Raw genomic sequence first — 17,363 nt, 5'->3', positions numbered from 1 at the left:
CATTAAAAGGAAAATTCGTGGCCGGTCCTTGAACTTGGCACGAGATGTCATCTAAGTCCCTGTACTCTCAAAATGCTATTTCTGGGTTCTTAAACTTAGCTCCGGGTTTCATGTAGGTCCAAATGAATCTTAACTCACACTGTACGCTGACATGGCACTATGGTCCCACTTGTCATCCCTTCTCTCCTTTCTCTTTCTTTTCATGTATCTCTCTCCTCTCTCTCTCTCATAGCCGCCGCAGCCGCCGGGGACAAGCGGCCATCGCTCAAGCCCGCCACCTCCTCGGACTAGTCCTTCTCGTCGTCGTCGTCGTCGTCCACCACCTCCTCGTCTTCCCAGCTTAACCGGCCCCAGCCCCATGTTTCCCTGCCGCGCCGGTCGACAAGGCTCTGTGCGACTTGCGCGGTGCACGACGGGCCACGTGAATACGAATGCGAATGCGCCGGCGCGCGCATCTCGGTGACCGCGACATGTAGGAAGCAGGCAGGCGGCAGAGTAACGCGCCCAGGAGGGGCGCATCGGTGGCGAGAGGCCGCGTGTCCACGACGGCCTCTTGCAGCGCGTGCTAGTCCGCGTCCGCCTGGTCCCGGCAGCCGGACACCACGGGCGCGAGGACCCCCGGCCAGGACGCGCGCAGTGTACGCAGTTGCCGCGGCGGCCACCACCTCCGGGCCCGCGTGTCCACTGGTAGAGAAATGGGTTGTAGTCCCGGTTTCCCAACCGGGACTACGAATCCGGGACTAAAGGTCCTAGCCTTTAGTCCCGGGTCACATAACCGGGACTAAAGGTCCTAGCCTTTAGTCCCGGGTCACATAACCGGGACTAAAGGTCCATCCTTATGAGAAAATAAACGAAACTGTTGGGAGACCTATCTTGCGATGTGTGAGATTCGAACCCAGGACCTCTTTCCTCGCGCATAAACTTCTTACCAATTCAGCTGTACACCACATGTGACAGGGTCCTGGACACTCTCCTTTTGAATTGACATGTGGGGTACCTTTAGTCCCGGGTGGGAGACCTTTAATCCGGGTTGGTGACACCAATCAGAATTAAAAGGTCACCCTTTAGTCCCGGTTGGTGTTACCAACCGGGACTAAAAGTTGAAGGACCTTTAGTCCGGGTTGGTAACACCGACTGGGACTAAAGGTTGACCTTAATCCGGGTTGGTAACACCAACCGGGACTAAAGGTGGCCTGCTGCGAAAGCGTGCCAAGACAGGGGCCTTTAGTCCCTGTTGGTAGCTCACCGAAACTAATTCTTTCTTTATTCCCGGACGCAAAAAATACCAAAACTAAAGCTCAAAATCGAAGCGAATAAAATGTCATTTCTCTACTCGTGGTCGCAGCGGAGCGCCGCCACGTACGAGGAAGGCCGAGGCGCAGCGTCGCGCGCCGTCATCTCTAGACTGCCTTACTAGTAGCGCTACGACGCGGCCCACCTTCTCGGTTTGGTGCTGCACACAAACCGTGGCAGCTTCTCTGATTGTATTAGCCTTTTACTTATACACAGTCTACGCTATAATTGGAAAGCAAAAGAAAGGAAAGGAGCAGCCAAGCCAATCTCGCGCCCTCCGGCCTCCGCCATGCACGCCATGCGCCTCAAGGTCCTAGAAATCATGCGTCATCCCACATGCAAGGCCAGGCCACACAACGCGGACAGCAAGCGCCACGATGCGTACTGGAACAATCGGCCTCCTGCTCTGACGCTGCCGCTGACGGCAAGTGCCCTCGCCCGTGAGAAGACGACGGCTCCAGCTCCGCCCCGGTGTACCGCGGCGTCGGCACCTTCCCGTGCCCGGAGATGGCGGCACGCGCACGACGTCGCCGCGCTCAGCATCAAGGGCGTGCGCGCGCTGTGCTCAACTTCCCAGACCTCGAGCGCGACCTCCTGTGCCAGGCCTCCCTCGTGCCTCGTGACGTCGGCCGGCGCCGCACGCGACACCATCTTCGGACAAGGGGAAGGTGCCCAGCCGGAGCGGTGGCGTCTTTGAGAGAGGGAGAACCGGAAGAGACTAGGAGAGAGAGAGAGGAGAGAGGAGTAAAGGACAAGAAAGAGAAGGGAGAGAATATGAGAGTGGGCCCATATTGCCACATCAGCGTACAGTGTAAGTTAAGAACCATTTGGACCTATATGAAATCCGAAATCAAATTTTGAGGACCCAAAAATAACATTTTTATAGTATAGTAACCTAGACGACACATCATGTCGAGTTCGAGGACCGGTCTTGAATTTTCCTCCTTGGTTAACAAGAGTGGAGTGGAACTTTACAAGCCTAAGAGGCATATAAATATATACCACCCAACACGGTAAATAAAAGAACCGTAATGATGTGACTCAAACGTCCGATGTTCTGGACGCGCGGATAAGACTCGACGCGAAGCGAAGCGACACGCCCCCGGCTCCTTATCCGTTCGGTCCCCGTCCCATCCCCATGACCTCCCGCGCCCACTCTCTGCTCCACTCACCCGCTCCCCCCTCTCCGCTCCTCCGCACTGCTGCGCTCGCTGCTGCTCTCTGGGACGGACGCCACGCTCGCTGTCGCGCCCGCCTGTTCGCGCTCCCTTCCTCCCTCCCTCCCTTCCTCCATGCCATCGGAGAGCAGGACGACGGCGGCGGCTTCCGGCGAGCCGGCCCTCCCTCCCTCCCTGCCTCCCTCCCTCGCTCCGCGACCTCCATGCAACCGGAGAGGAGGGCGACGGCGATGGCTTTCGGCGAGGTAGGTGGGTTCTTCTCTGGAGCCCTCCTCCTCTTCTCTCCTCCTCCTCATCTGGATTTGAGCTCTCCTCCTCCTTTTTCTCCTTCTCCTCCTCCTCCTCCTCCTCCTCCTCTAGATCTGGATCTGAGGGACGTGGCGGTGGCTAGGGTTCCGGCGAGCTCTGTTGCAGTAGGCTTGTTTTGCTGTGGCAACAAGTAATATTTCTTTGTTGCATTAGTTTTTTTTCTGATGTTGCATGTCGCATTGAGCTTTTTGTTTCTGTTGTTGCAATAGCGTAGTTTTGCTGTTGCAACAAGCAGTATTTCTTTGTTGCATTAGTCTTTTTTTCTGATATTGCATCTCACATTGCGTTTTTGTTTCTGTTGTTGCAGTAGTGTTGTTTTGCTGTTGCAACAAGTATTTTTCTTCATTGCATTAGTCTTTTTTTTCTGATGTTGCATCTCGCATTGCGGTTTTGTTTTCTGTTATTGCAGTAGCTTTGGTTTGCTGTTGAAACAAGTAATGTTTCTTTGTTGCATTAGTTTTTTTTTCTGATGTTGCATCTCGCATTGCGCTTTATTTCTGTTGTTGCAGTAGCTTTAGTTTGCTGTTGCAACAAGTAATTTTTTTTGTTGCATTAGTATTTTTTCTGATATTGCATCTCGTATTGCAGTAGCTTTTGTTGCAGACACTCTTGTTCCGATGTTGTAGTAGACTTGTTCTAATATTTCACCTCCAATTGCTCTTTGTTTGATGCTGCAAACAATTTTCTGATGTGAGTGCGTTGGGGGCGGGCGAGGTTGGGGGCGGATGGGAAACCTGTTCTATTCGATCCGTTCCGTGCGTGGGGGGCAGGCGAGCTTGGGGGCGGACGGGTTCCGTGCGTGGGGAGCGGATAAAGGACGGTTCCATTCTCCATTTCTTTTCCGTGCGGGCGGGCGTGATTCCTTGCCGAAGGAGCGAGGTACGGTACAAAGGTCCCGGCGTCCGTACGCTAGCGCCCGGAACGGACGTCCGGACGTTAGCAGTTCCGATAAAAGAAACCAATGTACTGTTTGTTTCAATGTTTTTATCCCCGTAACCATTTGCGCCACTATCAGTTCCAGTTATTCCGTGTTTGCTTCAGCGGGAGCAGAACTGCTTACGAATGGATCGGATACGGACACGTGAAACGTCATTACCACCCACCTCCAGGCCTTATCCATTTACGCTGCTCACGAGTCACCTCCGCCCTCTCCTCGCGAGTCGCCTCTACCCTCTGCTCGCCAAGCAAACAAATAGCATTTTTCATTACACTGTAAGAGGTAGGGACAACAGCTATTTCTATTTGTGTTACTGCTCCCTTGTGAAACCAAACAGCACCCAAAAGGCTATTACACACGGACTGAGCACGAGCAACGCCAAGGACCTAAGGTGCTTTGTGCCCAACAAGCACCAAACACAATTTCATCATCACGAACTTCATCAATGATTAGTCGTGTGTCTCTGCAGTAGTTTCTGAAAGTTCATTGGTTTCTCTCACGCCAAATGGCCCAGATATGGCTTGTGTCCTTGTCCCTTATTGGCATACCAATCTAGTAGACCGTTGTCTAGCTCCCTATTCTGAAGGAGAGGTCGGTGTGTCAGCCTAATGCTCAACTGTAGCTCATCCACATTTTCGATTTTGGTCATTAGTAAATAAATTGAGGATTATTAGTATATTAAATTATTACTTAGTAATTATATGATGACAAGATTAGTTTTGATAAGTGCTAATGTGTTGATTAGTGCATGATTTGTGTGCTAATTAGGGTAGCAGTAGTGCTAGTTAACATATTTATTTGTAATTAGTAATTCATGACAAAATTAGAGTTTGTGTGTACTACTTTTGTTCCCTTTTATAAGACACACACGCTATATCAAGATTCAAATTTTATAATATTTGACCAATAATTTAGCTAATAATTTTTAACTGGTACAATACAAACCTGACACCGGTTGGATTTGTAAGCAATTGCACTATCCTAGTCATAAATTTATAAGCATAAACAATATATTGTAATGTAAATGAATGGTCAAAGTGTAATTTAGAAGATCGTGCCATTCCAAACCATGTCTTATAAAACAGAACGAAGGGATCGGAGTGTTTATTAGTGTATGGTTTGTTGTTATTAACTTATTATTTTTAAATAAACGGTACAATTAGTCAATTATTCTAATTCCATCCACTCTAACCCATCCAACCAAAAAAATTGCTCATCCTATCCATTCAACCAAATAAGCAGCATGATTGTATCCTAGAGTCCATGAATGATCATATCCCAACCAAATTTGCCCTCAAAATAAACACACCCTTAAAAGGAACTATAGGTGTTATCGGCCTAAGGCATGTCTAGATTGTTGAAACCTATCGATTTATAGAACTGCACACGTGTGGTGTCGGACATGTGTACATATGTACTCCCTTAATCTTCGTCCTAACTTCGACTAATAAGTTTATAGAAACAGTATCAATATTTATGAATTCACGTAGGCATTAGTATGTCATTTATGAAAATGTCTGCATATTTAGTATGTTAAATATTAGCATTTTTATACAAATTTTATCGAACTTAAAAAAGGTTTTACGGAACAATATTATAGAATTGTATTGTTTCTAGAACAGAGGCAGTATATCATGCGATGATTCACGAGAAGATAAAGCCACAAACTAACTTCATCATATAGATAAACAAACAAATACAAGTACTGGTCTCTGCCACCTTTCTTGGGAGCGCTGCACTTATTTGAGCAACACCCAGAGCTAAAGTTTAGGGGTGTCACATGAGAGTGTTCATATAGTAATAATAAAACAAATTACAGAAGTCCTTAGTAATCCGCGAGATGAATTTATTAAGTCTAATTAAGCCGTCAGTAACACATTGTCCAGTCATGGTCTAATTAGGCTTAAAAAATTTGTCTCGTAAATTAGTCGCATGCTGTGCAATTAGTTATTTTTTTAGTCTATATTTAATACTCTATGTATATATCAAACATCCGATATAATGTGATAAGGACTAAACTTTAGAGGAACTAAACATGAGTTTAGCTAGAAATGGCAAGCACACATTTGTTCACGAGCCCGTTCATCGTCAGCCATCATTCTCAGGTGATGAGGTGACATTGATTTCCGATCCGCGGGCGGGAAATCAATGTTGAGTCTATATACAGTCATGGTTTTTGGGTGGACCACGTGCGCGCTATACGGAGTACATTTGTTCATGCATGGATGTCACGGCCGGATGGGAGTTCACATAATCACGCGTGCGCACGGGCCATCGTGGTCGCAGGAGATGACGAGACCACACCCACTACCCAACTTCTGGATCGGTGCCGCTCCGGATCTGCGTGCATGCTTGTGTGTGTATTCATGGCGAATTTATAAATACAAATATACATATGTTGATATATTATTACAAAATCGCTACATATGTGCCTGTTTAGCATAGCCCACAATAGCTTCATAAGCAGTTTTTTTTGTTTTTGCCAAACACTTATTTTCAAAACAGTTTTATAGGTGAAGCTGTTTTTCTCCAACTCTCGTAAAGACATTAGTTGGCTGAAAATAGTAACTTATCCTAACTCTCTCCCTCATGAGTTATTGTGAAACTATTTTGCTAAACATATTTTCCAAAACAGCTAAGATGTGCCGAACAGATCCCATAATGAGCTAATATAGTTGGCATGGTCTTCGGGACCGACTGACTTTCAGGTGCATGCATGCATGCAGATGGAGTATAGCTGACATTAAAGCCGGCTATAACTGTTTTGTTGTGAGAGAAAAATACTGTAGATTCTGGGTCTGTTCGTTTGAACTTATCAGCTAGAATCTATAATATTTTTTTTCTTACAACAAAACAGCTTATCAGCCGGCTTTAATGCCAGCCGAATAGGCCTGCAGAGGAGATATTGTCCCGGCACTGATAGAATATTTGATCAGGTGTTGTACTGCTTTACCCGTAACTTTGAAAGTTCAGTCTAGAGTCTACGCAGTGAATGCATCTGCACCTTGACCAGTTGACCCTACAATTGCATGGCGTTGCTGCGTACGTAGATCGGTAGATGATGCATCGACAACATGGATTAGCTAGCTGCTATATGCGGCACATTTAACTTTACCTACAAGTGCATTTGCCCACAAGGACGCATAGATTTCTTGTTCCTTTCGTACGACGGTAGCTGGCTAGCAAACACAGATAAATTAACAACTCGCACACCCATGCAGAGGCCAAACAAAGACGTAGTACGTACAACGTACGCGTGCATCACATGCATGCATCGAGAGCTTGCATGATCGATAGCAGGGGCTATATTAAATACCACTCCAGGTGCCACTCCATGGAAACCATCCCAACACACATCTATGATCGACTGATCGAGATAGCGAGCTAGGTCACCATAGCAGCGTCCCAGCTCGCTCTGTGTCTGTTGGTTGCCCTAATGGCAGTCTCCTTAGCGGCTACCAATAAAGTTCGTCCACCTCCACCCTAGAAACCGCCACCCCCGACCATCCCTAGCACACCACCACCACTGACTGTGCCCGGCACTCCACCGCCTACCACTCCAAGTACCGCACCACCACCGGGCGTGCCCAACACGCCACTGCCCATTGTCCCAAGCACACCACCGCCACCACCCACCGTGCCCACCACGCTGCCACTGACCGTGCCCAGCACTCCACCACCTACCGTTCCAAGCACCCCACCTCCGACCGTCCCAAACACACCACCACTACCAACCGTGCCCAACACTCCACCACCCATGGTCCCAAGCACACCGCCACCACTGACTGTGCCTAGCACCCCACCACCGGCCGTGCCCAGCACTTCACCTCCCACTATCCCAAACACCCCGCCGTCACCGACTATGCCTAGCACTCCACCCCCACCACTCCAATCACACGACCACCCACAGTGCCTCCGCCAAGTGTGCCTAGCACTCCGCCACCCACTGTCCCTAGCACACCGCCACCATCAACTGTTCCTAGCACTTTGCCGCCCACTGTCCCTAGTACACCACCACCACCGACCGTGCCAAGCACTCCACCTCCAACAGTCCCAGCACCCCGCCACCAAACACCCCACCGTCGACTGTACCCAGCACCCCTCCACCGCCAACCGTGCCCAACTCTCCACCGCCCACAATCCCAAGCACGCCGCCACCGCCGACTGTGCCTAGCACCCCACCACCGACGGCCCCTAATGCACCGCCACCACCGATCGTGCCCGACACTCCACCTCCCACTGTCCCAAACACCCCATCACCACTGGCCGTACCTAGCACTCCACCCCCCACCATTCCCAGCACCCCGCCACCCAAAGTGCCTCCGCCGACCGTGCCTGGCACTCCACCACAAAATGTCCCTAGCACACCACCACCGTCGACCATGCCAAGCACTCCGCCGCCCACCGTCCCTAGCACACCACCACCACCGACCGTGCCCAGCACTCCACCGCCCACAGTGCCCAGCACCCCACCGTCGACCATACCTAGCAACCCTCCACCACAGACCCTGCCCAACATTCCGCCACCCACCATCCTGGGCACCCCACCACCAAGCAACCCACCGCCAACCGTCCCCAACACACCACCACCACCCACCGTCCCAAGCACTCCACCACCGAGCAACCCACCACCAACTGTCCCAGGGACACCACCACCGCCAACTGTACCCAGCACTCCGCCGCCCACTGTCCCAAGCACCCAACCGCCAACTGTTCCTAGCACACCGCCACCACCGACCGTGCCTAGCACTCCGCTGCTGACCGTTCTCAGTACCCCACCACCGCCACCAGCCAGGAACGACACCTCCTGCCCGATCGATGCATTGAAGCTGCGAATGTGTGCCAACCTGATGAACGGCCTTGTCAGGATCAAGCTGGGTTTGGGACCGTTCATCCCGAGGCCAGAGGACAAGCAGTGCTGCCCGCTGCTCTGGGGCCTGACCCGCTTGGATGACGCCACCCGCGTGTGCACTGCCATCAGGGCCCGTGTCATTCCCGGCATCGTCAACTTGTACGTGCCCCTCAGCTTGGGCCTCCTCCTCAGCGGCAAGGATGTGCCTCCTATCGGCCTCTCCTGCCCGCTGATCGAATAAGGGTCACTGTGTTCCGCCTGGCCACTGCATCGATCGAGTAACCAAGTTAATAACGCGTCCACACACATACCATCCTCTCATCCCGTATCGTTGGATCTCTCTCTCTATATATATGTAATATGTTGGTCTGCTCGCACGGGCTCTCGCACTGTGCTCGTAGATGTGTCAAGCATGCATGTCATGCACAATGTTCTGTCGATCAGGTACAAACATGTTCTGATGTTCGTGTTATTACAGACTTGTACGTGATTGAATAAATTACTAGTACAGTGTTCCTGTGTTTCCATGGTTAAAATAAATTATTATATTTTTTGACGGCAAAAACTGTGGAAGAGATCCTCACAGTGGTGAAAACTTTTTATAAATTAAAGGAAGTACAAAAACTTCAGAGGGAATTAACTGAAAGCATCTAACCAAAAGCAAAAGGCTGACCTAAGATCTGCCTTGAACCTAACCGACTGAGTAAAACATTGATTTTTTGAAATTACAAAGCCACCTGGCGGCTTGGCACGGCTCTCTTCTTTGGAACACCTTGTCGTTTCACATCTTCTAGATCTCCCATGCAGCGATCACCGAGGCTTCTGCAAAATAAATTATATTGCTTGTCTTTTGGAGCGATATATACTCTACGAAATAAATTTTACACTTATCTCATTGTGGTCTAGGCTATATATGATTGCTTATTATGTGTTATGAGAAGTCAAGAAAAACTAAATACTGTGCATCCTTTAATTAGCACTATCTTTGCCGTTGAGCCATCCATGAGGATTATCCATTCCTTGCAACCGTCACGAGGTCACTCAAGGAATAATAAATGAGGCGAATGCAAGTGCATTGCATTGGAATCCAAAAATGTTCACAAGATAACATGTTTTGTAGGCCACGTACTATATGTATTCCAATAAACAGAGATAAAATATTTACATTTGCAATGGAAATGATACCGTAATTTTTGGAGATTAACATCATTATAACAATGCATTACTGAAAACAAATCAATACAATGGTGCTCCTGAAAATGCAATTTAAAACAAAAATAAGAAAAAATGAACAACAAATGATTGAGACAATTTTGCCTCAACTCAAAACGTGATTCAGCCTAAAAGGCAACAGTAGGCAAGGTTGTCAAAATCACAGTTTCTAAATTGAATATAATAGGAGAGATTTACATACCATTAGAAACATAAAAATCCTAGCTAGAAGCAAAGACTTAATTAATTAGGGTCGTCAAATTAGATCCCATAGTCTCTTTTATTGAATTAATGAATTTATATGGAATGTAAAGTATACACACTACAATTTCTCCAGCCGATAAATCATCGTCGGTGTACTGGTGCATTGCGCGCATCACTTAGTACCTGCACTGGTTTTTGGCTGACGATTGTGATAGGATAAACATGTCCTTACGATCTATTGTGACATCTCCTTAGAAAGATCTATGCACCTTTCTCTTCTTGCGATACTCAGCGAAGGCTCTGTCTGAGATTATAAAGTATACTAGTATAGTGCCCCGTGCTAACGCCACGGCGTGATTTTAGAGATGCACATGAAAACTTGAATTTTATATATATATATATATATATATATATATATATATATATATATATATATATATATATATATATATATATGCATTAATCGAAAAGTCAGGCTTGCGGCGTTAACACGGGTACTATACTAGTCCCCATCAGGTTTGCAGCGATGGAAATAGAGAACCATCCCCGTCCTCGTTCTCCCGTTCCATGAACTCGCTTGGATCCACTCTAGCATTTTGGAATTTGATGGTCCCTGCTAGGTGTTTGGTTGAGGGATGGGGACATCTCTGTTCCGCGTTTGGTTAGAGGGACAAAGATGAAATACAGCTCTATGCTTCTCTGATTCCGAATCTAATAGTGAAGATGTCACGTAGCGCCTACATATTACTGGGGTCACCGCTGTAGATTTCATCGTATGTCTTCAGGGCCAACGTTGACAGCGATGACATTCCCAGGCGCTTCAAGAGAAGGTGCTCACCTTGCTTGGACGCTGGGATATGTGATATGCACTACGCCGCTATCCGTCTGCTCCTCTTGGGGAACGTGGGCGGTGTACGTTCGGTGTGGGTCGTATCATCTCCGGGCAGCTTCAGGAGTGGCAGCTGCCTCGCCTTTGTGAAAGTTCTAGTTTGGTTTTGGTGAATTGATGAAACCCTAAGTGCTAACCTAGTTTATCAAAGTGATCATGAGATAGATAGCACTATTCCAAGTGATGGAGCAATGGTGAAGATCATGATGATGGTGTGGTGGCCATGATGATCAAGTGCTTGGACTTGGAAAAGAAGAAAGAGAAAAACAAAAAGTTCAAGGCAAAGGTGAAACTTAATAGGAGCTTTTTGGTTTGGTGATCGAGACACTTAGCGAGTGTGATCACATTTAGGATAGATGGTTGTACTATTAAGATGGGAGCACTTATCGAACAACTCGATCATCTAGTGCCACTAGGTGTTGGAAAACATGCATATGCATTTTAGGCCTAGTGCAGATTCGGTAAGAAAGTGATTGACCTTTGAAAAATGATTGTGAAAATGCTAACACACTACACGTGATGGTGAAACACTTGGAGTGTTAGCATATTTGCAAAGGTGGTGAGAAAGGTGAAGAAAAGGAGGCGAAACTCGGCTTGGGGGGCTGCCATAGGGGCACCGCCACCCCTGTGGCGGTGACCGACTAGGAGGCCGAGAGCAGCCAGTTGCCCTGGGGGCACTGCCACTGTGTGTCCGGTGGCACCGCCCTAGGGCACCGCCACCCCTAGGGCGGTGCCCACCTAGACATGGCCGAGACTCAGGAGAAGTGAAGCGGGCACCGGTGCGTCCAGTGTACACCACCGCCATGAGAGCGGTGCACCGCCCGGTCACCACCGCGAGGAGGGCGGTGCCACCGCCATTTCTTCTAGAGACTGGTGAAATGGGGTTGGTCACCGCCGCGGGCACCGCCGCCCTGAGGGCGATGCACCATTCGAGCAGATGGCTGGGTGGTCACCGCCACCCTAGGGGCGGTGCCACCGCCACCCTATCCGGTGCCCCAACGGCTAGTTTTTAGCCGTTGAAAAGTGACCCGGTTGCGGGGTTAGGCGTGTGATGCCTATTAACGCGTGAACCTCCAAGTGAGTGAATCGTCACAACAGGAACTAGCTTGCCGGCAAGCAAGTGAACATCGGAGGAAAAATCATTGAGTCTTGATTGTCTCCTCGGTATTCATTGATATTCATTGATCGATCACTTGCCACGGCGGTATATCACTTCTACCCTTCTCTCTCATTACTTTGTATTCACCTTGTGTAGTGCTTGTAGCTTGTGTAGCTCTTTAGTTGTAGTTATCTAGCTTTCTTTGTTCACCTAGGTGTAATTTAGCGACATAGCTCTTGTATGACATACTAGAGATCATAGAAATTAGAATTTGGTAGGTGGTTTGCAACCCCAAGTGTAGTGCTAGCGCAAAATTCGTCTCGCCATCTTATTAACTAATCACTTGCTTTAGTGTTGTTGTAGAAATTTTTAATAGGCTATTCACCCCCCTCTAGCCATTAGGACCTTTCACTTTGTGACTCTCTCGGTGAAGTGCTTGAGGCGTCTATCGGCGGAGGTCGTCTGTGGGGATGGAGTGTTGTTGGTGGCGTCTGCAGCAGCCACGATCGTCATGTCTCCCAGGGTGGCACAAAAGTGCTCTTTGTTTCACCAAATGTTAAATTATAATTTCATAGGAGAGAAGAACAGCTGTTGGCTATGGCTAAATCTATCAGGAAAACATAGCTTGACTCTAAATCAATCAATGATTTTATATACCCATGGTGCCTGCATAGGTTATCAAAGCCACAGTATTTCTTTACTGAAAACAACATGGGTGCAATACCTTAGCAAAATACTTTGCTGGTTTTCCGCGCATCTGAGGATAGTCAAAAGTGCAAATTCAAAGTTTCCAGATGTTTCACTCTTGATAACCTATCATATATAAAGGGCACCGAGAAAAATTCCAGGGAATAAAAAAATGCTTATTCCAGAAATGTACTGAAGAGAAGTGTTACCGTCTCTAATTTCTAGTCATACATATGATAAGCAGATGAAACGGATGCCAAGTGTGCCCAAACAAGGACTCAAAACCCCCGCTAATATGAATCCTAAACACAAAGATCCCTCATATAATAAGCGAAAATCCATCGACTCCGTCTAGAGGCAGATACGAAGAATAAAAAGTGTGATTTGCCAGAGATAATGGTTATACCTGTGGTAGTCGCCCTTCATCCACCACAGGTGCGGGATCTCCATCGCAGATGCGGGCGAGCTCGGCCTCGATCTTGGAGCGGTAGGCGTGGATGGAGGCAGCATGCGCCTCGTTCCCGTGGCCCTCCTCCTGCTGGATGGAGATGATCCGCCACGAGACCCTGCGGGCACCGATCTACGATCTCCGTCTACAAAAATAGTAGAACAGTAACTCGCAGACATATCACACGTCTTTGCTCCTACCGAGGATGACAAGCTCCTTTGAACAAAGATCTGCAATAAGTGTGAGAAATAGAAAATATTGCTATGAGGAAGCAGAGGGACCAACAAAATAAGAAATCATGCTTGTTTCAAAATGCAGCCACATTAAACATTGGGAATAGTTGTTTTTGAGGGAAACATTGGGAATAGTCACCTCTTTGTTGGCAAAGAGGGTCCAGATGCATATGGTCTACAGTAGCTGTTGTTGTTGGGGCAAGCAAGGAACCTCACCTGTCATCTCGTGCTATGCAGTAACAATTTTTACTCATCAATCCTGCCAAAATATGATGATGAGCTATATCACGATCAGATCTGAAACAAAGGGGTTCGTTCAAATAAAAAGGATCTAAAACAATAAAAAAAATTTAATAGATTGGTGCTAGTGTGGAGCGGCTCACCTGCATACCTTTTTCTTCACAGCTGTTCGTCGGAAGCTCGGAGCAGTGCGGATCGAGTCGTCAAGGCTGCTTCCTCGGTGGCCTTGAGGCTCCGCGCTGGCAGCACCAGCCGTGTGCTGTCTCCGACCTGATCCCCAACGTCGCGTTCGTGGTGATGGTGGTGGTGTGGCGGAGGTCACGCCCACCGGTGGCCATGGCCGCCTCAGCCGTGGGGCACGGTTGGCGGAATCGGCCCCGGCGTGGGATTTGGGAGCGCTCCGTCGCTTCGGCGACGATGAGCGCTCCCTCGGCCGAACCCGCAGGAGGCGGCCGGCGCAATAGGAGGCACCACGATGCCGCGGTCAAGTGATATAGTTGATGAAGAGGGTGAGGGTATGCTAGATATAATTGATGAGGATCCGTTGTTCTGTCTTCTAGGATTGAGAACTGATGATAATCAGCATGATAGGCCTAGTGAGGCTGAGGCTCAGGCTGCTGCTGAGAGGGACAGCACAGCTGAAAATAGAACTGCTGACATTGATATTGACACAATTGGTGCTGTAATTCTTGTTGATGATCATGTATCAGACTCTATGCTTATGATCCTAACAAGCCTCGTATGGATGTTGGCACCATGTATCCAAATATGATGGAGTTTAGACTGGCCATGAAACAATTTGTAATAAATGAGGAGTTTGAATTTCACTTAGTCAAAACAGATAAGAAGATGTACATTGCTGATTGCACTGGTGTTGATTGCCCATGGTATATTAATGGGCGAACACAACCTGATGGGACGACTGTGAAGGTGTATAACTATTTGCTAACGGTATGTCACCATTTTTTGTTGTAAATATTTAATATTTTGGCTATTGGCTTGTTGCTGGTAACAACTTTGATTGCTCTGCATACTTGTATTTCTAGCGTAAGGAGGAAGAGGAAGAATTCCTATATATATATATATATATATATATATATATATATATATATATATATATATATATATATATATATATGTTGGTCGAGCAGCTAATAAAGTGTGTGTACCTCGCTCCTCCATATCGCTGATCTCTGTGTGCACGCGCGGGTTTTACTCGACGTACAGTAGCTCCTCTCCCTCCGGTGTCTTCCTCCGACGAGCTCTGCGCGACCAGATCCACGGAAGGCAGGGACGGAGGGCTCGCCGGCTCCTCCCCTTCGCGCCGCCCTGCCATGGCGCCTGGCCCCTTCTCCTCCACCTGGGCATGCGCAAGCTTGAGCGCGCGCCCCCTGCCATGGCGTCTGCGACCTCCCATCCCCGGCGTCGGCCCCTTCTCCGCCGCCGCCGCGTGCGCGCGGGCCCGCTGCTCCCCTCTGGTCCGCCGTGCGGGCCTCCCTCTACTCCGCCGTGCGGGCTCGGTCCCCTCTGCTTGGCCGCGCGAGCTCGGCCCCCGCAGCCCTGCCGGCACAGGCGAGCGCTCGTTCTGCACGCGTCATGGTATGTGGGGTGGATTTCAGGGGAAGAAGATAGATTTGACCCAATGACAAGTGGGCCCCTTATGTCATTGTCTACTAATATGGATTTGGGGGCCTTCGTTTTGGGGCTACAGCTGAAGTGGAAGCACAAATTTGGACCAACAAAAATAGGGATAGGCACTCAAATATAAAATGGGGGCTCTAATTTGGAGGTTACTGCTGGAGTTGCTCTAATTGGACTAATTTATGGGGCCACCTTGTTGCCTTCTCGCTTTACCTTCTGGAACTTCTATTCTACCAGCAGCTGCAAATATTCTTTTGCCTCCATAACAGTACCTCTAATATCTGATCTATCGACGTTGCGATTAGACATTGCCTTCACAATCCTAGCACTGTCAGGGCAGTCCCAATGAAAGAAACTAGTAGTTTCTATAACATAGGATACCGCACAAAAAAGTACGGCTTTCCAACCCATGGTTTCTATGAGTAATAATTATTTTCTCTTTCTCTCTCCTAACTCTATCTTCTTCCTCCAATGAAAGTGCGACATGAGCTCCCTAGAAACTTGTGGTTTCTCCCCAATGGCAATTTCATGGTTTCTTGGTGCATTGGGTCAAGAGTAGACCTGCTTTCTTCATGAAGAAACCATTTCTATGATTTTTTACTCTCTTTCTTCATTAATTACGTTGCCATGTCAGCGTTTTGCCTACGTGGCAAGTCATTTAATGAGGATAGAAACCATCATCAATGCACCATTGGGACTGCCCTCAGACTCCACGATAACCCGACCCGGGGGCACCATTAATTGTGAAGCCAATCAGAGGCCCTCTCCAGTCTCCACAGGCCAGCGCTTCGGATCCATGCTGTCAGGATCACCTCGCCCATCATATATTGTGTTGTGTGTGATTACTCGCTCTCTCTCTCTCTCAATAAATCAGTTCTTAGAGTTACCTTAAGCCAGACTTTTAAAAATTAACTGATTTATAGAAATAATGTCAAAGTTTATGACATAAAATTAATTAGTATAATTAGATACACCAATAGACTATTTTTATAATATTCTCATTTAGTGTCAAGAATATTTATACTTATTTCTTTTAAATTTGGTTAAAGTAAAAAAATTGACTTAAGATAACTCTAGAAAATAATTTATTCAAGGATGGAAAGAGTACTTAATTTGAGGCTCTAGCTATATTCTTGTATATCTTTAATTATTGTCAACCAAATATACAGTGCGCAAACTAAACCAACCCAATAGCCAAAGCAACATTTGGTTACCGCCTTTTCGCTTGTTTTTTTTTTCTAGTTTTCTGTTTATTTTGAGGAGTACTCCTTCCGTTCTCCCAAAAATTATGTTACGGTACACGTGCTGGTCAAACTTTCTCAAATTTAACTAGCTTTATAGAAAATACTAACAATATTTATAGCATTAAGGTCCCGTTTAGTTGCCAAAAAATTTTGTATAGTAACTGTCACATCGAATCTTGCGGCACATGCATGGAGTACTAAATGTAGACGAAAAAAAAAACTAATTACACAGTTGGTCGAGAAATCGCGAGACGAAACTTTTAAACCTAATTAGTCCATAATTAAACACTAATTATCAAATACAAACGAAATGCCACAGTGAGCCAAAATCCAAAATTTTTTTTGATCTAAACGCACCCTAAATAGACTATCACGTCATCGTTTTGCTGACGTGGAAGGAGAGTTATTAAGAGGAAAGAGAGAGAAACGGTTTCTGAGATGAGAAACGGTGCCGGCTCTCGTTCCTACGCACCAGGCAATCATCGATTTAGCGTTGGGATGAGCCACGTCGTTTCTATGCCCTTCCGATGGGATCCGCTGTTTCTAACTTCTCCGTGGCATGCGCTCTCTCCATCCTCTCCTGAGCTAACGACGCCGCACCCCACTCCTCCGTTCCGTCCCCCGGCACAACAGCGACGCTCCGCCACTGCTCGGCGCTCTTCTCCTAGGCGATGCTCCGGCGTGCGTGATGGTCGGCTCCGCCCTCTGCTCCCGCGTGCAGATACTCAATCCGGCCCTTCATCCTGTGCGACAGTTTATGTGGACGGGTGTCTTTGTTCCGTCGGTTCCTTTGTGGTATGTTCTGTCCAGCTTCAGATTTCTTCATGGGTGAGGCATTGCAAAGGAAGGATCCCACCTGCTTTGTTTCTTGCTGCACATTGATGACTGGACAACATC

At 47.7% G+C, this 17,363-nt stretch overlaps 1 protein-coding gene across 1 annotated transcript; it reads left to right on the top strand.

The window, feature by feature from the left end:
- Positions 1-8,099: 8,099 nt before the first annotated feature.
- LOC136495742 (36.4 kDa proline-rich protein-like) lies at positions 8,100-8,810 on the top strand. Its single transcript, XM_066491587.1, has one exon. The coding sequence runs from the start codon at positions 8,100-8,102 to the stop codon at positions 8,808-8,810; it is 711 nt and encodes a 236-aa protein (XP_066347684.1).
- The last annotated feature ends 8,553 nt before the right edge of the window (positions 8,811-17,363 follow it).

The sequence above is a fragment of the Miscanthus floridulus genome, chromosome 12 (assembly GCF_019320115.1).
Source record: "Miscanthus floridulus cultivar M001 chromosome 12, ASM1932011v1, whole genome shotgun sequence".
Classification (NCBI taxonomy): Eukaryota; Viridiplantae; Streptophyta; class Magnoliopsida; order Poales; family Poaceae; genus Miscanthus; species Miscanthus floridulus.
The sequence above is the reverse complement of the archived record's forward strand: the minus strand, read 5'-3'. Positions and strand labels throughout refer to the sequence as shown.

Coding starts and splice junctions, on each gene's coding strand:
- LOC136495742 (XM_066491587.1), top strand. CDS start 8,100: ATGCCAAGCACTCCGCCGCCCACCGTCCCTAGCACACCACCACCACCG.